Source organism: Rhinopithecus roxellana, chromosome 5 (genome assembly GCF_007565055.1).
Source record: "Rhinopithecus roxellana isolate Shanxi Qingling chromosome 5, ASM756505v1, whole genome shotgun sequence".
NCBI lineage: Eukaryota > Metazoa > Chordata > Mammalia > Primates > Cercopithecidae > Rhinopithecus > Rhinopithecus roxellana.
In genome coordinates, this window is record NC_044553.1 from 152,749,774 (window position 1) to 152,773,455 (window position 23,682).

Below are 23,682 nucleotides of genomic sequence, written 5' to 3' on the forward strand. Positions count from 1 at the left end.
GCTTGGAAGTTACAGACTCTTTGACTTTTCTTGTGTTAGTGACCTTAGACATTACAAAAAGGACATATTATCAAAGTCAAATTTCACTGGTGTTTTTACTGTCTTCCTAGGTAATCATACAAGAAGAACCTTACAGTTCTCTATTTAATCCTCTTCTGACTTACATGTTATTGTTGCTAGCTATTTTATTTATCTATTTCAGGTCTCCTAGATATTGTTGTTTTATCTAACCAATATCTATTTAGATTTACCCACATACCTATCGTTTTTTATTACCTATAGTATTTCCATTTGGAATCTTTTTTTTTTTTTTTTCTGCCTGAAGAACACCTTTTAGTATTCAGTACAAGTCTGCTGGTAACAAATTATCTTTGTTTTTGTCTGTTTGAAAATGTCTTCCACATGCATAGAGGTTTTTATTAGCATAGGAGTTTACACTGTGTATCTGTAGATTTCTAGAAATATGGAGGCATATTTATGGCTTCTTGACTCTGTGGCTTATTTTCTTTGGCCAATTTTGGAAAATTCTCAGATATCTTTTTAAATGTGCCTCTGCCTAATCTTCTCTCTCTCCTCCTTCTAAGACTCCAATTTCATATATATTAGACATTTTTATAGTATTTCCATGTCCTTTGTCTTCTTTTTTTCATTTCCATCCTTTTTTCTGTTTGTGATTTATGTTGTTTTATTCTAATACACCTTCTGTCTCACTAATTCATCTGTATCTAACCTGATTTTTATTTTGATTATTGTATTTGTCTAGTCTAGAATTTCCACTTAGCTCTTTAAAATCTGCCATGTTTTTTATATCTTAGAGAATTCTCTGTTGAAATTCTCAATTGTATCTTTTATCCTCTTGAACCATGTATGTATCATATAGCACCAGTACCTGGAGCTTCTTTTGGTATGTTTATATTTTGTATTGTTTCTGCTTATTATATTATCTCCTCATGTGTGTTGAAATTATTGATTATGTGCTTGGTCTTGTATTTGACAAACCTTTTGTAGGAATAGTTTGAGGCCTAGGATGATATCTTTCTCATGAAAGGAATATGTTTTCTTCTGTCAGACACCTAACTGCACTAGCAGTAGAGTCTTACTTAACCTGATTTCAGGTACTGGATGATTTGAAGCTGGGCTTCAAATTGTTGGTGTGACATTATGTTTATAGTAGCAGTAGCAGGATGGTGGAGCTTACATTCTAACTACACTGTTAATTCTGTACCTAAAGTTGTAATAACAGCTAACAGCGAGAAGTACAAGATGCTCTAAGAACACCTAATAACAGGTAATCTCCTCTGGGGTGTTAGAGAAGGCTTTGCTGAGAATTGACAGCTGACATGTGTGAAGAGAAATAATTAGACGAAGGGCAAGATAAGGGGAGATAGGAAAGCAGACATTCCCAGCATTGAGAAGGAAAGAGAAGCATGCAGATTGAATGCAGATTCAAAGACCTGAGAGAAAATCAGTGTGCCTAGAGCATAAAGCAAGAGGAGTTGCTGAGACAGTGAAAAAGCCCAAATTATGCAGATCCTTAGGTGCATTATGTAAGAGAATATTCAAATTATAGTTTTAAATGCTTTGAAATCTCATGCTGACTGTAAAGTCAAAAATGAATCAGAAAAGAGTGATGTAGGATGGAATGGAAGGGATGTAGTGGGTGAGGATCACTTGGAATCTGTTACCCTTACCTGAGCAAACCTTCAAAATAGCTTGGATTAGGGTGGGAGTAGTCTGGTTGGAGAGGTGGGTGGATTAAAGAAATAGATAACAAAACCAGGACTATATGAGCAATAAAAAACCAATAGCATCAAGGATAACTCCTGAAATCTTGGTTTGTAAACCAGGTGGGTAACAGTGGCACACACTAAGATAGGAGACTAGAGAAAGCCCACATTAGGACAAGAGACTGGAGGAGGCCCAGGTGTCCAAGGAAATACCATGAGCTCAATTTTGAACTTGTTGCCTTTGAGACACCTTTGAGACATCCGAAGTAGAGATTGCAGAGAGTTGTATATACAGATCTGATACTCTGAACAGGTCTGCCAATAAAAAAGTAAAATTTATACAGATTACATTTAAAGTCATTTGTGTGGAAGAGATTATCTGCAGAGAAAATGAAGACCAAAAGTGGAGAACTGCTATTGGAAACATAATTTTACACCAAGAAAATAAGGAAGCTTAAGAACTAGAAGTGTAAATTGAGCACATGTATCACAAGGGTTTTGGCAAAATATTTAATTTTAAGTTCCTGATTACTTCTAATGTATCGTTAAAAAACAATCAGTTGATCTATGTGGATGTGGAGATGGTGACAAGGTATGGTAGAGGGGTATGTGTGCACAGAGAACCTATGCAGGTATATAAATAGAAATGTTGGGGTTAATCTCATTTTAAGATTAAATCAAGAAGGAATAATAACAGGAAAGGGAAAGGGAAAGGGAACTTCCTCTTTCAATAAAGGCAGACTAGGTAACTAATCAACTCTCTTGGCAAGGATCATTTTTAAAGCTGAACAAAACATAAAAATCATCTGCATACAGGCCCATGGAAAGTAACAAGGTAGTAAAACATTACCCTTCCAAGATCGAAGAGACAGCAAATACCCAGAAAAGTGATTACCCAGAAATGTAATTTGGGGCCTGCTTTGGGCCTGGGGGTATTTGCTGATTCTAGAAGAGGGTCTTGAGGGACTGAGAGCCTAAGTGACTTCTCTGACAGCCTTGCAGAGTCCCTGGTAAGCCCCTCTGCAGTAGGAATAAGGGCAATCCTGAATAGACTGTCCTTTGCAGGGGAGGACAGCCCAGCTTCAAATCATCTAGTACCTGAAATCAGGTAAGTAAGACTCTACTGCTAGTGCAGTTAAGTGTCTGTACATTGCTGGGCCTGCTCATTGCTGGGTCTCTAGGTCTCTAGCACCTAGCAGCACAGTGCCTTGAACATAACTGAGCATTTGAGTGAGGGTATATAGTCAACAGGAATCACTCAAATGAAGAGATCCTTATCCTTGGCTTCTTTCCAATTTCCCAGAATAAATAGTATGATGCTGGGACTTGAATGAAATTAAAATGATATTATCTTCAGAATTAGATCTTCTTTGGGCTACTTTTGAGAGAGATTAGGATAGAAGGTGGAAGTATTATGACTGACTTGGGGGGAAAAAGTCCTATTTCCTCTTGCTTATAGATATTTGCTAGACTTTCCATGGCTGCTTTTTTTCTAAGAGAACTGTGTATAATTTTTGGAAAAAATATCGAATTAATTAAATATTACTACAGTGAATCATTTGGAAGGAATGGTTATTTATAGCTGTAACATCCATTAAAAAGATATTTCTTTGAAAAGCACATCCTTTCTTTGCAAAGTTTTGAATTGCAGCTTATTTACATATTTTAAGCCTAAATTATGAAATTCCTGTGATTCTAATTTATTACGTTTAAAAATGACTTAGCAGAGTACTGCAGCCTGAAGGCTCAGTTGCAAAACCATGGTCTTTAAATTGATTTGTTTGTTTTGGTGTTCTTCTGATTTTGCATGGCAGCCTATTTTATTGTATATTTACAATAGTTACGTGATACTTACTATTAGTATTTCCTTTATGGAAAGAGTTCTTAAGGATATTTTTATGTGTACCTCCTCATGAACCTTGCTAGTCACTGAAATACGAACTTAGGAATGGTAAAACATATCTCCCTTTGTTATTTCTGTTTATTGTCTTCACTTCATTTTCTCTCTCAGATTTTGATTTTCAGTGATCTCATCTACTCCTTTACACCCTTTATTTTAGTGGTGGAATGTGGCAATCAGAGATAGGGAAAATAACGAGGTTTAATCATTAAAGGTATCTTAGAACCTGGCATATTTCAATTATTCATATTTAACCTATTTGAAAGTCTTTTATAAATATGATTTTATAATGAAGAGGGCTGTTACACTATTATGTTAATTACTAAAAGCTCCCACATTTATAATCTTTAATACCCCAGATATTTTATATGTCCCAGATATTCAGTATTTTAATATAGAAGTCCCTATTATTCAATTTCAAAATAATCAATACTATCTCTAAAAATACACAGATATTTTGTAATTTTAGAGTTCCTTTACTTTTTACTAGCACTATTCATGATAAATATATTTTTCAGTTTTATTCAATAAGATTCTTTTCAGAATCTGTGAAACTTAAACACTTGCTCTTTTGGAGTAAGCCAATGATTTATTTAATGCTTTTCTATGTTGTGTATTGTAAGGAGAAATATCTTCCTGATGGATATAATACGGGCTTGTTGGAGACAGAGCTATTTCCCTCTCCGCAAGGAATGTATTATGTTGTCTTACAAAATGCTTTCTTGCACCACTCATGCTAACTAAAGAGCGAATTTAAACACAGACATGTTGACTACGCTTTTCTTCCTTGAATGGGTACAGTTTTTAAAACTTGGAAATGTACCATTAACTCTTAATGTCTCATTTCATTTTTGAGGAATTCAAGTTGGGATGCCAGCCATACTATAGTAATGTAAGAGGAATGGTAACTGGCATTAAGGCATGCACTTAAGCAATAGAGGAATTTACTTTTCAGTGTCTTCCAAGGTCCATGAGGATGCACACTTATTTATCCAGAGAGTATGGATCTCACGTATGTTTGTCCAGAGGGTGTGACTCTGTGGAGGAGAACACTTACTGGTAAGTATTGAACTCTTATTGTATTATGTTTCAGAAAAATATGTTTAGAAAATCAGTTGATTTTTAGCAGTGATGAAATCTCTTAGTCTGTGCTGGTTTCTTAACAGTGGACAGTCCCAGATGTTGAAGTCAGCACAACAAGAGAAAAACCCAAATCCTGATAAGACTTGAGGATTTTTCGAAAATTAAATGCAAAATAGTTGGGGCAAATGTTGCTGCGGGAGTCAAGACTAAGTAATACAGTAAGAAGATATGAAGTTGGAGAGCTTCTCATGTTCTTCTTTTGTATAAAGTTTGCATACGTACAAAACCCAGGACTTTAATGACTTTAAGAGGGGGCAGAATTGCATCTCTTGGAATTTAACAGACTCATGTGAACTGGAATGTACATTGTGGCCCTCACAATTGATTTTAATATTTCTTTGCAAAGTCCTTTCTGTTTCTAAATAAAAGCTGTGCCTTCTGAAACCTGTAAGTGATGTATACTGGCCACATCAAATCTTTCAAAAGTGTTTTCCAAACCCAAAATTGTTAGTGTGGAACAAATGTTTCTTTTGGGAACACTAAAACAAAGGGGTATGGGAGGATTGATTTCAGAGACCAATTACTGCTTCTGCTTTATACTCTAACATTCTTACCCTCTTTCTCTCAGCCAAGAACTCTCATGATATGTAATTGGCTTTTGGTTGAAAAAACGTGTAAAATAATGTTTTTGTGTGTGATACAAAAGTTTAGAATAAAACAAAAACAGCCACTCTAGGCCGGGCGCGGTGGCTCAAGCCTGTAATCCCAGCACTTTGGGAGGCCGAGACGGGCGGATCACGAGGTCAGGAGATCGAGACCATCCTGGCTAACACGGTGAAACCCCATCTCTACTAAAAATACAAAAACTAGCCGGGCGAGGTGGCGGGCGCCTGTAGTCCCAGCTACTCGGGAGGCTGAGGCAGGAGAATGGCGTAAACCTGGGAGGCGGAGCTTGCAGTGAGCTGAGATCCGGCCACTGCACTCCAGTCCCGGGCGACAGAGCTAGACTCCGTCTCAAAAAAAACAAAAACAAAAAAACAGCCACTCTAATATGTGGTAGGTTTTCTGGCAATTAACCATAGCAGATAGACATTTGCCACAGGAAATGCCACTGGCAGATCTTCCACACCATGACATGAAGGCTTAACATTGTTTTAAGTCATGCCTTAATAAATGATGAATTGGAAGTGCAGAGTCCGTGAGTAAGAATTCAGTGCTTAGGAGTGTTTTTGGCATCTGGTACACAATTGTTTGTTAGAGTTGCCAGTTATTAGCTCGCTGGCCTTTATCAAAGTGCTTTACTATTTTGTTTCTTCTGCCATAGATATCTCTATGTTATCTCCTATTGTGATGACTGGCAGTGTCCCACTGTGCTAAATCAAGAAGACTGGATATATAGGTCCAAATCGTGTTTATGGAGATGTTAGGGTGGAAGACAGCAGTGTGGACATGATAGAAAGAGGATTGAGAATACATTTCTATGTGATCCATTTTTGCTTTGCCTTCTGTCTAATTCTGCCAGTTCCTAATCTTTAGGACTCACCTCAAAATCTCTTGAAGCCACTTTTTGGAAGATGTGCAAAATGTGTGTGTAGGGAGAGAGCATCAAGACAGAAAGAGTAGGTGAGAGGGTAAGAGATATTTAGTCACCCAGCAGCTGCTTACTGAACGCCTGCTGTGTGCTAGGAGATGGGGATACATGAAGCTTGTGGTCCAGTTGTGAAAGATAGGCCATAAACAAATAAACATGTTGTATATTGGATGATAGTAATGAATAAACTGGTAAAGGCGGGTAGTGAGAGCTGGGGTAAGGAGATGACCTCAGCTCAAAGTAGGGTCATCAGGGAAGGCCTCATTGAAAAGGTGGTATTTGAGTAGAGGCTTGAAAGAGGTAGGGGAGCCAGCTATGTGGAAATCCAGGAAAAGGGGAACTGAGAACACATACTGTAAGTCATTAAAAGGACTTTGACCTTTCCTTTGAGTGAGATGGAAGCCCATTGGAGAGTTTTGAGCAGAAAAGTGACATTATTTGACTGATTTCTTAAAATAATTCCTTAGGCTACAGTGTAGAGAATGGATAGTAGAGGGACAGTGATGAAATCAGGGACCGATTAAAGGTTTTTTGAGCAATTGAGGCTGGAGAAGATAGTGACTTGGACTAGGGTGGCAACAGGAGAGGTGACTAGTGTTCAGATTCTGGATCTGTTTTGAAGGTAGACCCTTCAGGATTTATTGGCCTTTTGACTGTGGGGAGTGAGGGATTGAGAGGAGTTAAGGATGACCCCATAGTTTTTGGGCTGAGCAGCTGGAAGGGCAGATGTCATTTACCATTTATCAGGATGAGGAAGATTACAGGAGGAGCAGGTTTTAGGCAGAGATCAGTAAAGGTGTGAGCAAATGAGATTCCAACTAGATATCCAAGGGTAATGTAGACAGAAGACAGTGGACATACAATGGTAATTATTTAAATGTTCATTTTGCACAAGTTGATAAATCATAAAAGTTCTATTTAAGTGATTTAAATCTCCATGAAGATGTTGCTATAATTCACAGTTTATAGATTAGAAAATAATGCAGAAGGATTAATATTCCTAAGATCACTGATATGAAACTTTATTTTATGACTAAGTTCCAGGTTCTACTGGCTTTATTATATTATAAAATAGGCATAAAAGTGAAATTTTCATTATTGCAGTAATTGATTAAACAAGTAATACTTCTAGTTGCCTTCACATTACACACACACACACACACACTCACGCTCTCTCTCTCATAGAGAGGTATAGGTAATATCTTTGAGGCTTATGTAGAAAGATAGTTTTTTTGACCTTTTGGTGTGTTGAAAACATACTATAATGTAGGTTTTAATTTTGGATATACATTTTAAAATTCTTTAAATGGTAAATGGAGATGGCTATGAATATAATTAATTTTTAAAGCATATTCTTAAGAAAATTTCTTTTGAAAACAGTTTACTTCATGGTAATTTATGTTCTCTTCAGTTGTTTAAAGGGGAAATATATTTGCATACTCAAGTGTATTTTTAATAGTAGAATGTATGATGTTTATTTTTTGAAACACAAATACAAATAATGGAAACACATGTGATTGTCTGAGCTTTGACATTGTTCTAGGTAGGATGACAAACTGTCACAATCCAAACAGGAAAACAGAAATTAAAATCTATCAAAAGTTTCTACTCTGTTGCTTAAAGGTTTATGTCCTGTTTATATTTTTTATTCAATAAAGTGATGGAAAGTTACTTTATCTTATAAAATCCTAAGACACTTAAATTTTGTGTAGTCTAATAAGTTAAATGATCAGGAGCAGATTAATATAGTTCTCTTCAATAAAGTAATAAGTACATATCCTTAAAGGTCATATATCTAATTTTGTGGAATATGACTGTTTAGTTCCTATAACCTTGGATTTTTAAAAATTACAATTTGTGATCTCTCATCTATATAAATAGAAAACTCTTTCTGATTATACAGGAAGCCCTGCATGTTGCAGGAGTGGAAATGCAGTTAACGGCTGCGGTGTCATTTCTGACCATTCTGCAGGATGAATCAGTGTCAATTCATTCATATACCCACTCGTTCCTCCAAGTCATTCTCCTGCATCTGGAGCACAGGGACACAGGTCAGGGGCCGGCATGCTTAATTATAAACTTGTTTATTGTTTTTTGTGTATGACCATGATATTATATAAATACTGTTAGCCTGATGAGGATAACTGAGTAAGGCCATGGTGCCTAGGAGTTGAGCAGTGGAATGACTTAAAATAGCTATGGCTGTTTTCTTATAAAACCTACAAAATTTAATATCCTTGGAAACTGAAGACTCATTAATTCATCTTATGATTTATACTTTCTTCTTAGTTTTTTTCCTTTTCTAGCAGTCATGTTTAAGTTTGTACAATAAAACAGCAAACCTTGCTTTAAAGATATCTTACCAATACTATTTTTTAAAAATATAAAAATTTTCTAGATGTTGACTGAGACAAAATAATAGAGAAACTTTTTAGAAGAGTAATGAAAATAATTATTTCCATTTTATCATTAAGTGCTATTGTAACTATTAATGGATGAGTTGAAACAGAATTTGAAGTGAGACTTTTAATTTAGTACATTTTATCTGTGTCAACCAGGTGTCAGCAATGCATGGCTGGAAACTCTTCTGTCTGTTATAGAAGTATTGCCAAAAGAAACCCTACGGCATGAGGTAATACTTTCATGGGGTAAATACTAATGAGTAAGTCACTCTAAGGTTTTTTTTTTTTAAAGGTTTATTGTCAAAAATGGTTTTTAAAAAAGAAAGTTGTTTTTCATTTTGAATGTAACACGTGCACGTTGTAGAAAATTTGAGAAATATAAAATATAGAAGGAAGAAAAGAGAATTCATAGTTCTGTACTTGTCCACTTTGAAGGTCCTGATGTATTTCCTTTCAGATTTTTTCCTATATGTGGTTGCTGCTTGCCATATCAGTGATCATACTGAATTTATATATGGTTGTTTTTCATTTAGCGTTACTTTCCTATATTATTTTAAACTATTTGGTAGTAGCTGCAGAATATTTTACTTGTTAAACATTAAAGCCTGTTTTCAGGCTTATATTTTACTATTGAATAGGACATTAATGAACATTTCTGTAGAGCTCTTCCTGTTTTTCAGATAATTTATTTAATTGTAGCTTTCAAAAAGGAATTAATGGATCAGAGGGCATTAATATTCTTAAACTTTCGACTAACAATATGTGAAGATGCTCTTTTCCTGGACTTTTATCAGCAAGAGTGTTTCTATTACATTTAATGGGCTAAAAATGGAATTACATTTTAATTGGAATTTTAAAATTATTGTGCTGTTGAATATTTTCTCACATTTATATCAGTTTCTCTGTATTCCTTTGCAATTGTTTGATCCTATCCTTTAATCACTATTTATACGTGCTATTTACCTATTATGGTTGCCAATTCTTTGTTATACTTACTAATATTATTCCCAACATATTGTTTGCCTGTTAATTTTCAACATTGAACAGCATACTCTTCCCTGAAGGTTTTAAATAAATTACAATGAGAGAAAAAGAAGAAAATGGAAAGGAAATGTATCCACTAATGAAAAGATTTTGTATTCTTTGAACATTATTTCTATATATATTTCTTTCCAAATATGTCATGATTGAAAAAAGAGTCATCAGCCAATGAAATGTCCTCTACTGACTTCATTAAGTATCTTTGTCCCTTTCTTTGTCTTCATACAGTTTATGGTCCTATCACAATGCTTAAATATTGGCTCGGAAATGGGAAGATTTTCTAGTTTTAAGGATGTTTGCATACTATCTGATGCCAAACATCTAGATGATTATGCATATTTAAATGTTGAACGTAATATAGACATGTGATTTTTATATTTTTTGAAAAGCAATATGCTGTATAATGCAATTTTTACTCTAGAATACCATATTATTTAACATGTGGTTTCAAAGATTTTAGATATGTAATTCTAAACTTTTCACTTCTAAATTATCAATGCATATTCAGTAATTCCAGCTACTTTGAGAGGAAACAAGCCAGTTGACTATAAGAGTCATAGAATTTTAGAAATTAAAGAGATCTTAGTGGGACATATTCTAATTTCCATTTTAAATAGATGAGAAACTGGAGATTAGAAATAGTGAGATTATGGCCGGGCACGGTGGCTCACGCCTGTAATCCCAGCACTGTGGGAGGCCGAGGCGGGCGGATCACAAGGTCAGGAGATCGAGACCATCCTGGCTAACACGGTGAAACCCCGTCTCTAGTAAAAATACAAAAAAAAAAAAAAAAAAAAAATTAGCCAGGCGTGGTGGCGGGCACCTGTAGCCTCAGCTACTTGGGAGGCTGAGGCAGGAGAATGGTGTGAACCCGGGAGGCGGAGCTTGCAGTGATCCCAGATTGGGCCACTGCACTCCAGCCTGGGCGACAGAGTGAGACTCCGTCTTAAAAAGAAAAAAAAAAAAAATAGAGAAATAGTGAGAGTATTTGGACAAACTAAAGAACTGGGACTGAAATCAGGGTCTGATCTTCATAGATTTTTATAGTCTGTCAGGCTGTTGTAGTATTTGAGTGCCCAGTATATACATAATGCATTATCAGACTTGGCTTATTGTAGTCAAATGACGTAATTATTTAATAGGATTTATTTGAAGCTATAATGTTTTTCATCCCATTAGGATAAATATAAAAATTAATCTATATGGAATAAAAATACATTTCAAGGTATTTAGTCATTAATTTGCTTTTTTCTTTTTAAAATATGTATTTCAAAATTCTGCTTTTATCTGTGCATACAGAGCATTGTAAAATCACCTTAAACTTTACTTCAGTTTTTTCTAATTGTTTTAATTGCATAATTTGTAATTACCTTTACCTTAATAACTCAGAAGACAAAAGAATCCAAGTTATTGAGTCATGAACCTCAAATTGTAATTCAGGTTCTTTAAAAATATTTAGAACATTAAAATACTCTGAAGGAAATAGCTGACATGAGTGGCATGAATGTATAAAATTTTGTGAATTTTTTTCTCTAAATTTTCTCTTTAGATTTTGAATCCACTTGTTTCCAAGGCACAACTTTCCCAAACAGTCCAGTCTCGTTTAGTTAGTTGTAAAATTTTAGGAAAATTGACCAACAAATTTGATGCCCACACGTGAGTATTTGTGTGTAATTTTTGGTCTACTTTATTACATTGATTTAAAATGTGTAATGACTGTATAACAATATATTTGTATTATTTCATACTGCACACAAATTTAGTTATCTTAACTATTTTAACTTTATAGAATTCTCATGACAGAATTTACTTATTCAGATGCCTTTCTTTTCAATCTCATAACTTTTCAGAATTGATAAGCTAAATTATTTTCCTACTTCTTATCTTAATCTTCCCTATCTCATACCAAATGTAGTTTTGAGGATAAAATGGCATTACCTTTTTGACTTTCAAAATGGGCAAACAGCATAAAGATAGAATTTCTGCTTTTATACACTATTGTTATGAATTTGTTATTTTGAATAACTTATTTTGAGGTTTTATGGAGCATGTTTATAATTCATGTGCTACTTCTTGCCTACTTATTAAATACCAGATGAAAAGAATGGAATGTTGTGTAACTGTGATACAAGAGTAAAGCTGAAGAATATTTTGGTTGATGGTTGCTAGACTCAGATAATTCCACTGCTACAGCCTTTTATCTTAGCTATAGACATTTCAACTGCCAATCCAAAATTAACCATTATTTTTAAAAGACTGTGGTATACATAATTTACAAGTAGCTAATAACATCCAAATTTAATAAGTAGCTAATAACATCCAAATTTAATAACATATGTAAAATACATTGTAAAGTATTATTTTTTCTATTAAAGTACATTTGTTATTATTAAGGTGAGTTAAGATTTTATTGATAATTGTTTGAGAATATTATTCTGAAACACTTATTCATTTGCATGTTTCTTTTCTCCCCGACTTCAGCATTAAGCGAGAAATACTTCCTCTGGTAAAATCACTCTGTCAGGATGTAGAATATGAAGTCCGATCTTGTATGTGTCGGCAATTAGAAAATATAGCTCAGGGCATTGGGTAGGTATACTTTGAATTCCTTATGCCATTTCCATGAAAGCATACCATCGAAAGGCTATATTAACAAAGGTACAAATGACCACAATCTGATTGCCTTAGCTTGTGAAACAAAGAACCAGATGAAATCAGTGCAACTTCTGCTAAAAATGAGAGGTTCCAATGATTTTTGCAGCAATTTTGAATCTTGTTTTTAAAAGAAAAGCTTTCCCAAGACAGTTTTGAGGGAAGACTCCCTTTAATATCATACTTCTAAGACTGAAATGATATCAGTTCTTATGGGTGAGGAGACTGGCTGCAATGTCCTTCCTGGAGCTTCAGGCACCCATAAAGAGATAAAGAGATAAAGAGGAATGTGCTTAGATAGAGATAAAGAGGAATGTGCTTAGCATGGTGGTAGGTATTTGATTAATGTTAATTTCTTTTATTCTCATCTTAGTTGCTTAGTTATTATTCCAGACACCCAGATTCAGGAAATGAAAGATATCCCAATATAAACCATACTTGGAATATGTTTGACTGGCTATTCTTTGACTGTATTATTGGGTCATTTCAGGTGGGATTGCAGTTGTCCCTCCATGTCCTTGGGGACTTGGTTCCAGGACCTCTTTTGGATACCAAAATCTGAGGATGCTCAAGTCTCTGATATAAAAGAGTGTAGTATTTCCATATGGCTTGCTTATATCCTTCCACATGTTGAAAATAATCTCTAGATGCTAATAATACCTAATACAATATAAATGCTATGTAAATAGTTATGCTGTATTGTTCAGAAAATAATAACAAGAAAAAAAGTCTGTACATGTTCAGTAAAGAAGAAATTTTTTTTCTTAATATTTTCTATTCATGGTTAGTTAAATTCACAGACGCAGAACCTGCAGATGTTGAGGGCTGACTACACTCTAATGGAAGCCTTTCTATAGCTTCTGTGCAACTTCAGGCTTCCAATATTTGTTTTGTTGCTCTCCTTGTTTTATGGGTGCCTGAAGCTCCAGGAAGGACATAGCAGCCAGTCTCCTCACCCATAAGAACTGATATCATTTCAGTCTTAGAAGTATGATATTAAAGGGAGTCTTCCCTCAAAACTGTCTTGGGAAAGCTTTTCTTTTAAAAACAAGATTCAAAATTGCTGCAAAAATCATTGGAACCTCTCATTTTTAGCAGAAGTTGCACTGATTTCATCTGGTTCTTTGTTTCACAAGCTAAGGCAATCAGATTGTGGTCATTTGTACCTTTGTTAATTTTTTAAAAAATCTGGGCCAATATTTAAGGCTCTGAAAAGGCTTTCGAATGTCACACAGGGTGTAGTAGAATGTCACACAGGGTATGGTAGTGTACTCTGTCCTGTGTCCATTCTTGCTAAATAATATTTAAGTGTTGTGTTGGAAGTTTAACACAATTAATGAAAGAGTTATTTGTTTGATTATTTTCATTTTTAATGCTCAGAGATAATTAAGTTGAATTTTTTACCACTATAACGTTTTTGAAAAAAACTCTGAAGATTGAATAGAAATAACTTTTACTATAGAGATGAATTTTTTTTTTTTTTTTTTTTTTTTTTGAGACGGAGTCTCGCTCTGTCGCCCAGGCTGGAGTGCAGTGGCCGGATCTCAGCTCACTGCAAGCTCCACCTCCGGGGTTTACGCCATTCTCCTGCCTCAGCCTCCCGAGTAGCTGGGACTACAGGCGCCCGCCACGTCGCCCGGCTAGTTTTTTGTATTTTTTTTAGTAGAGACAGGGTTTCACCGTGTTAGCCAGGATGGTCTCGACCTCCTGACCTCGTGATCCGCCCGTCTCGGCCTCCCAAAGTGCTGGGATTACAGGCTTGAGCCACCGCGCCCGGCCTTTTCTTAAACTATTTTCTTTCATTGTTAATAAATTCAAGGATTTCAGGTATACAAATATATTCTGAGCAAAATTTGTATGAAATAAATTTTTATGACTTTTGGATATGTTCTGTCACATTTTACTCTTTTACCTTCTCTGTCTACATCCTGTATTTGCCTAATGTTTGTGAACTACTGGTAATGTTAACATCTGTATCTGTATGACCGAGATCAATCTCTTGGAAACATTTTTTTTTTTTTTTTTGGCACTTCAATTGCTGAAGTCCTTGTCTTTGTGCTATGCTGTCTAATATGGTAGCCCCTAGTCACATGTGGCAATTTTAGTTTAAAATAAGGAAAATTAAAGAAAATTAAAGCTTTAGTTCCTCATTCATAATGAACTTATTTTAAAAAATGCTCAGTAGCTACATGTGGCTACCCTATTGAAGAATACAAATGATAAACATTTCCATCATTGGAGAAAGTTGACAGCATTGTCTTAGAGTTGTTGAAATTTGCCCTGAATTTTTTAAAGTTTTCTACAGCTCTTAATAACTTTCTTGGACTATATCAACATCTTATTTCAATTATAATTGATGCCATTTTCCATCTTGTACCCAAGAAAGCTACCCACATAATAAACCTCTCCTTTATCAAAGTGTTTGTCATTACAATGACACCTTATCATGAGGAATAAGCAGACACAAAGTGTTGAATAAGAACTATTTGTAACTGTCTTATAAATATTATATACTCCCTAAAAGCATTTATATTATATTTCATTCTTCTAGGTAGGACACCTAGAGTAATATATCATCTTCTATATAGAAATTAGTTACCATAATATCATGTATTAGGTGAATGGAAAAATAATTTATACCCTGAAATCTAGATAAAAATACATTATTTAGGTTTCTGCAGTTACTACTGATAAGTTATTCTAATTAGTCCAGATATTTGCTGAAATTGCTTAAAATGGAAAACTATATTATAATTTATAAAGTTTAATATAAACTCTTAGTTATTAAGATTTCTGTAGGTAACAATATTATGCTAGGGGAAGTGGGATTGATTTAAATCATTATGAAATTACTATTAATGTTTCTTATATGTATGATATGCTTTCCCCATAAGACTGAAAGCTTCTGGAGAGCAGACACAGTATCTTTATGATTTTTCATATTTTCTGCAGCAACTAGCCCAGTCACTGGTTTTTAGTAAGTTCTTGCTACACATTTATTGATTTGATTTGTTTTCTTCTATTGCTTACTGTGCAGGACAGAACTTACAAAAAGCGTGGTGCTCCCTGAATTAATAGAACTTTCTAGGGATGAAGGCAGCAGTGTACGACTTGCAGCTTTTGAAACTTTGGTTAATCTGCTTGACATATTTGATACAGGTAAATCATGTGGATACATCTTTGCTTCTGAAAATAGTGTTTTTCTACATGTTTTATGTCACCAATCAGGAATAAAAGTAGATTTAGAATTTCTTATGTTAAGCCTCCCTTCCTCTCCCTCTTTTTATGATTCATTCTGTTTTGGTGTCTTCTTGGCTTTCACTTTTACCTCATAGTGTCATAGTCCATTTTGTGTTGCTATAACAGAATACCTGAGACCAGGTCATTTATGAAGGAATTCACTTTGGCTCATATTTCTAGAGGCTGGGAAGTTCCAGATTAGGCAGCCCCATCTGACCTGTTTCTGATGAGGGCCTCATGCTGCCTCATGATGTGGCAGAGAAGTGGAAGGGGAAGCAGACCTGCAAAAGGGAGAGGGAACAAAAGAAACTGACTTTGTAACAACCTGCTCTCCAGAGAACTAACCCAGTCCCACGAGAGCTAACCCAGTCCCTTGTGAAGGAGATCTCACTTAATACCACAGGGACTTCACCAGTCAACCCATGAGAGTGGAGCCAGTGGGTGGACCCATGCGACCCCACCTCTTAAAGATTTCACCATCCGCTATTGCTGCACTGGGGCCAAGCCTTGACAGGCATTTTGATGGGGACAAACCATATTAAAACCAATACCACATGGCGTACAGTGTTGCTGTTACATATTCCATCTCTCTTTTCTCCTATCAAAACTTAACTGACTTGTGTGTGTATAGGGCTAAGAATTTACTTTAACTTTTTCACCTAATTGACATTAAGACAGATCCTAAGACATTGTCTACATGAGTTTCCTCTCTTTAATAATATTTTAATGCTAGAAATCTCATGGCCATTGGGGGAGAAATTTGGGATGGGGTATTTGAGTGGGAGAGGGTAAAGAGATATTCCTTAGTGTTATATAAATCATGTCACAGAGACAGTTAACTGCTCTACTGAATGTATGACTAGACTCTTGACTAATGCTGGACATTAGTTATCAGTAAACGTTAACTATTTTGATAAAGTGAAATTTGGAGGGGTAAATGTCAAGTACTTAAGTACAGAATTCAATTGTGTAATTATAGTATTACATTTAGTTGGATTACCAACATTTTTTCTGAACTCCAGGAAGCCTCTTAAAGATTATTGCAATATGGACAATAATTGTGTTTGGATTTTCCAGAACAGTCATTTAGACAATATGACAAACCAGAGGAGTAAGACCTCAATACATGATAAGTGAATGAATAAATCTTTTTTCCTCTAATAATGGGGCATCCCCAGGCTCCAAACTAGAACCTTGCCATCATCTTTGATCTTTTCCCTTTTACTGCCCACACCCATTTATCACAGAGCTGGGTCTAACCTGTGTTTGAGGCTTTTTTCCTACCATTCTTTCCCACTCCTCTTGTGTCTGATGCTCCAGTCCCACTTGCTTAGCATACCTTGTTTCACACCTCTAGTCTTTTCTCATACTTTTTCTTTCTCTGTTGTTCCTTCCCTCTGTTTTTCTCCTAGCCAACTCCTTCTGCTTCTTTCGTTTCCAGTTTAAATACAGTTTCCTCCCTGACGTCTTTCTAAATCCCTGACACCAGGCGGTGGCAAACTATGGCCCCTAGAGCAAATCTGGCCCACCCCCTGTTTTTGTGAATGAAGTTTATTGGAACAGAACCACACTTATTTGTTCAGGTATTGTCTGTGGCTGTTTTTGTGATACAAGAACAGAGCCGAGTAGTTGGGACACAGCCTGCAAAGCCTACAATATTTACAAAAAAAGTTTATAGATCCCCGCCTCATACCAGCTGTTAAGACAGTGATCACATTGTCTTACATTTTTTGTGTTTGGCTTTTTTGCTGGTTTGCATTTCTCAAAATAAGAGACTATTTATTATTCATATTTCTACTTCTACTTAGTTACAAGGCTTGTTCTGTAAGAAACACGGTGTGTTGAATGAATGTCATTTAACAAAAATAGTAGATATCGCGCCGAAATGTAATGATAATAGTAATAATAATACTCGTAAGCCTGTTACAGCATTTTACTTAACATTTCCAGACAATAAAGAAGTGATTCATTTCTGAAATTTAAGAAAACGGTGAGAAATTTGGAGAGCATTTAGAATTGAGAGTTAAATATCCTCAGTATGTCAGATACTTGTGACCTAAGCAGATGTACTCAAAGAATCGATTAATTTTTTAAAGAAGAGCCATCTAAGAAGTAAAAGTGATGAAATTCAATACATAGAACATATTATAAGCTAATGTAATTTTAGTAAAAAATGAAATGATAAAATGGGCTTAAGCTGCAGCATGGTATGAGATGTGTGTAAAAGCGAATAAGAAAAGTTTCCTTTGCTTACTATTTATTTATGTTAATGGTATTAGAGTTCTTTTAGTTATTCAGACTCAAATCGTCAATCATCTTAGCTCTTTAATTCATAATCACTCTTTATATTCTGTTCCCAATGGCCTGCAATCTGAAGTCCAAATCCCTTAACCTGACATTAAAGTTTTTGATCATTTCAAGCCTCCTCTTAGCCCTTTTTCACCACCCACCTCCATCATCATTGCTTTCAGGTATTTTCTATTACTATGAGGCTAACGTAGTAATTTTTCTTTCTGGAATTTGTGTGTATTAGTTTCCACATGTGCAGTGTGGATGACTGAATTTAAAGTATGTATTATTTTGTTTTGTTTTCCAGATGACAGAAGTCAAACTATACTTCCCTTAGTGAAATCATTTTGTGAAAAATCTTTCAAAGCAGATGAATCAATTCTTATTTCTTTATCTTTCCATTTAGGAAAACTCTGTCATGGACTATATGGTATGATATATCCTAAGAATTTTGAGACTGTTTTCCCTTTTTTTCTACCTTAGTCATTAAACTTTGGCTCTTCAGTTAATTGTAAAGCCTAGCCCTTAAGTATATAAAAATCTTATGAGATCTTAGAATTTTGATAGCATCATTTAGAGCACATTTAGGAATGACTTTTTCACCAGTAGAACCTATTTGAAAGAACAATGACAGAATAAAGTAAGCATAGCTCTTTAAATCTCTGAATATTTTATACTTATGTATTATTTGGTATGTGATAATAGATGCTCAGGCTTATTCACTATTTGTATGTAGGCAAGTATACACTTATTAACCATTTATTGAATAATTTATTATATCATTAGAGAAGTTCAGCTTGGGATGTGGAATAATACCATAACTCTTGGCATTTTGAACACATAGTTCTTAGCTTACTATATCAGTGTGAGATAGACTGTTTAATAATGAACTCATAACAATATATTATGAGTTTCTAGCTCCTCAAGATACTTAATGAATGTGGAACCATTCCATTGATTAAAAATGTTTTGAATTTACTTTGCTGTCTTTCAGATTCCGTTTTTAAGCTCCTTTCCTGCAGAGACACATACACACATGCATGTGTCTTTTCTGCCAGCAATTTTAAAACATTTACTATCAGAAAATAGCAGATGTATAAATAGCCACAATGTTATTATTAGCGACTTTTTAGTGGCCTACAATATGATACATGCTGCAGCAATTAATGCAGGCATAGTTCCTGCATTATGTAAGTTATACTTTTGAAATTAAAATATTACTGGAATTAATATGAGGTAAAATAATGTGATCTGTTAGATTCTAACAGTTACTCTTTTCATGTTCCTTTTATTTGTAAACTATCTGCAACCATTTATTTAAGTATTTGGCTTCAATTATATTTTTATTGTACTTTGACTTTTCCCTTTTTAAATTTTGTTTTCGATTGAAATGTTGAGCATAGGTTTTTATATTTGTTTTAGGAATTTTCACTCCAGATCAGCACTTGAGATTTTTGGAATTTTATAAGAAACTTTGTACATTGGGTTTGCAACAAGAAAATGGACACAATGAAAATCAGATTCCACCCCAAATCTTAGAGCAGGAGAAGAAATATATTTCAGTACGGAAGAACTGTGCTTATAACTTTCCGGTAATAAATATGTATTTATATTTACTGAGGATTTTTATTATAACTTTAAAATAGGTGCATAGATGGCATTCAAAATATTGCCATTTTTGACACTTGCTGCTTAGCATTATGTCTAGTGTACACAGTACACACAGAGTAAATATTTGAGAAATTTATATCTCTGTGTATAAATCAGAATGATATATACATATTTGGATCTTCCAAATATGATTTCTAATTAAATTACAATTCAGAGAATGTGATTTCAATTTAAGTGAGATGATTATAATATTAGGTATTGATGCATATTTTTCTTTCCTTCCCACTCATCTCCTCCCTTCCACCTCCACCAGGCCATGACTGTTTTTGTTGATCCTAAAAACTTCCACATGGAACTCTATTCTACATTCTTCTGCCTTTGCCATGACCCTGAAGTACCAGTCAGATACACTATTGCTATTTGCTTTTATGAAGTAAGTCTGAAGACTTAGTATCACTTTACATTTGTTGTTAATTCTACGTATGTATACTAGATGATTTTGTGCTTGTAGATTATAAGATATAGACTGGATATCTCTTTCATGTTCTAGTCTTAAATCTTGTTTAAAAACTTCCATAATTTTCTTCTTTCTTAGTATGTTTACAGAATCCATTTCCATAAATACATGCTATTTGTGAATTCTTTTATTAACCCATTCATTCAGCATATCTATACCAAGTGTTTACTTTAAACCAGACATTGTGGTAGATATGGGTGATGCAGATTTTAAGGCAAAATCAGTTTTTATATGCTTTATAATATTTACAGTTAACTTTGCACCTAAACTTAAGCACTTGAGAACCAATAGAAAATTGAAACTCATTAATTATTTTTACTACAAATGGATGGTGTTTCATGAGCATGGCTTTTAGATTCTGCTATTATGACTCTCTATAAAGTACGAGCAAAAGTAAGTTGAAACTTTTATGATGAATTTAACTTTTTAACCCTTGAAGTTGAAATTTGGGGCATGTTTCTTGAATGACAGCAAGACGTGCACATATACCAGTGGTTGCAATAAATACGGATAAGCTATAACTTTCAACTTCAAAACTGACACATAAAAACCTCTGGATAGGCCGGGCGTGGTAGCTCACGCCTGTAATCCCAGCACTTTGGGAGGCCGAGGCGGGTGGATCACGAGGTCAGGAGATCGAGCCCACCCTGGCTAACACGGTGAAACTCTGTCTCTACAAAAAATACAAAAAATTAGCTGGGCATGGTGGTGGGCGCCTGTAGTCCCAGCTACTCAGGAGGCTGAGGCAGGAGAATGGTGTGAACCCAGGAGGCGGAGCTTGCAGTGAGCCGAGATCTCCCCACTGCACTCCAGTCTGGGAGACACAGCGAGACTCCGTCTCAAAAAAAAAAAAAAGGAAACCTCTGGATAAGTGGTGTAAGTTCTTATTCTCAGTGAGAATATTTCACCCCCTTCCTTGCACTGTGTCCCTATGTCAGAGCACTTTGATTATCTGCAAGTGTGCAGGATATCTATCCATAGCATCATTATAAATGTTGCTTAGATTCTTTTTTGGCTATTGGGTGACAGCTTTACTTTTTTGAAAGAACACTTTTTCTGGTATGAATGAAATATATATGCATTATACAAAATCCTGGACATCTTCCCTTTAAATTAAAGTATAATTAGTTAAAATAATTTCAATGCTGCAAAATTATATTATCTTTGTAAAACACACCTGTAGAACTCTGCTTTTTAGGAGGAGTGGGGATAGGGTAGAGAGCACTGTCCAGCTGAGCAGAATATTCACCTCCAAGATGCATTAAATGGTCATTTAGGCTTGGTTACCACGTCCACATGTACTTGTTAGATCAGTAGTCTCCAGAGACAGTTATTCAAGATTGGAGTCTGAGAATGCAGTGTTTATATAATTTTAGACTTTCTGTTTTTTTCTCATCACTTTAATATATAATTTTATTTATCTTTTATAGTGGACATAACATAGCACCATATAATTAAACATATGGAAATGTACATATGTATACAAATATGCTTTCACTGGTGGAAGTGAGTTTGATAATCATTGATCTGTATTTGCTGGGTGGCTAGTTTTCATATTCTACCACAATCATACCATGTAGATAGGGTAAGAATGATGTGCCTCTCCATAAAATGAAGGGCTAGTGTAAGTTTTTTTTTTTTTTTTTTAAGTAATGAAAATCCACTGGCGGATTTAAATTTTTCTAACAGTGTTAATGCTAGCTTCTGATAATTGCTTTACTGTATTCTTTATTCTTATTTTTCATAATAATAATATTTTGGAAATATTTCGACAAGTCAAAAACAACTGTGTTAGAGCAAAGAATTTTAAAACACTTTCTTTATCCAGGGACCTTTTTTTTTTTTCTCTCAAATAAAACTTTAGTCAAGCCCAGTGTGTTTTAAAAAGAATAAGATGAAGTAGAAACAGGTAAATCCACCATTGTGGGCTCCGAGTTTATCTGGAGGAGACAAAAAACTACTGTTTACAAGGGGAACTGTATTATTCTAGACTCTCCCAACTCCTCTCATGCTGATTAAAGTCTTTGATGGGGAAAAGGAAAGTTGGTTTGCTTTCTTAGGAGTTATAACTACCCCGGTATCACTGTAGGCCTTCAGTAGAAGTTACCCTCTGGGAAGTTCTGAACTCATATGAATACTTACATACCTAGGATATCCTTTAAGACCCTGTTGGCTGCTCTAAGACTTTAAAATGTGAACTAGAGGCCCCTGTTGGCTTGTTATTGCTGTTGATGTGAAAGTTATGACTCTGGTAAATCCCATTCTTTTGTATTTCCTCACCCCTGTGTGTGTCCACACAGTTCAGCATGTCATGAGGCAGACTAGAAAGCTGGTTATTTGTGCCACTAATTTTTATAGAATCTAATTTTATATTTGCATTATAACATGGCTTTTAGAAGAAATATATAACAAGGATGTATTTTTAAAAATTGTTGTAACCTGTATCTGTCTAGTAGCCTTAAATCTGAGAGACTTTATTGCTATATTTTAGGTGTCTAAGCTTCTGAATTCTGGAGTATATTTAATACATCAAGAACTAATAACATTATTACAAGATGAATCACTGGAGGTAATATTTTCTTACTCTTTGATTTTTAATTCTTTTATGTTTGGTCCAAATATACCAATGCCTTTTCTCCCCTACTTCTTGGAATTGTGTGGACTCTTTCAGCTGACTAGCTCCAGAAGCTTCAAATTGTTGTACTACTGTATCATAAACTGGATATTGGGAAAATAGTTTAAAAAATTAGATTTTAAAATATATTCAGTTTTAAAACTTAGTATATGCATATTTGTTTATTAAGAAAAATTTAGGAAGTGCCAAAAAACAGACAAAAGAATGCCTCTAATTTCAATGACTGTTACTATTTGTTTTCTTTTTCTTTTTTTATATGAATGTTCTTTCCTATATAAAGGTTTTTATTTTACTCAATTGTAATCATATATCACATTTTATAACTTTTTTCTCTTGCCACTGTTTGTGTAGTATTTTACCACTTAATATGTACTTACAAAGACTTTGAAATACTTTATTTTTATTTATGTATTTATTTTTTTTGAGACGGAGTCTCTCTCTGTCGACCAGGCTGGAGTGCAGTGGCACGATCTCGGCTCACTGCAAACTCTGCCTCCCGGGTTCACGCCATTCTCCTGCCTCAGCCTCCCAAGTAGCTGGGACTACAGGCGCCCACCACCACGCCCGGCTAATTTTTTGTATTTTTAGTAGAGATGGGGTTTCACAGTGTTAGCCAGGATGATCTCGATCTCCTGACCTCGTGATCCGCCCACCTCAGCCTCCCAAAGTGCTGGGATTACAGGCGTGAGCCACCGCGCCCGGCTGAAATACTTTATTTTGATGCTATATTTAGGTATTTCTTTCACCTAAATGTTAGTTTGCAAAGCGCAACTCATGAGTATTTTGATATCACTGAGAATATTATCTGATTTAAAATACCTGTTAAAAGTTTGGAGGCAGTTTTTGAACATGTTAGTTTTGTAGAAGTAGCTGTCTCAGATTTAGACTATTTGAACAATGTCAAGAGGCAGGTACACTAATCTCTTTTCGAAGGTTGGCCAAGGCAGTTGATCATGTTTCTAAGACTTTTCAGCAAGAAGATGGCAGAGTGAGA

General features: G+C 34.9%; 1 protein-coding gene across 5 annotated transcripts in view; it reads left to right on the plus strand.

The window, feature by feature from the left end:
* Window positions 1–23,682, plus strand: part of PPP4R4 (protein phosphatase 4 regulatory subunit 4) — a 107,591-nt gene that overhangs the window by 48,359 nt on the left and 35,550 nt on the right. For 2 of the 5 annotated variants that reach the window (XM_030931659.1, XM_030931660.1), the window contains 8 exons: window positions 8,205–8,352; window positions 8,860–8,933; window positions 11,294–11,400; window positions 15,434–15,555; window positions 18,233–18,355; window positions 19,348–19,517; window positions 19,850–19,969; window positions 22,545–22,622. In XM_030931659.1, the coding sequence (XP_030787519.1) occupies window positions 8,205–8,352; window positions 8,860–8,933; window positions 11,294–11,400; window positions 15,434–15,555; window positions 18,233–18,355; window positions 19,348–19,517; window positions 19,850–19,969; window positions 22,545–22,622 (942 nt within the window). Of the gene's footprint in view, window positions 1–4,582; window positions 4,687–4,793; window positions 5,155–8,204; window positions 8,353–8,859; window positions 8,934–11,293; window positions 11,401–12,225; window positions 12,334–15,433; window positions 15,556–18,232; window positions 18,356–19,347; window positions 19,518–19,849; window positions 19,970–22,544; window positions 22,623–23,682 lie in introns of those variants that run through there. The other 3 variants (XM_030931664.1, XM_030931661.1, XM_030931663.1) reach the window with 3 other exon arrangements.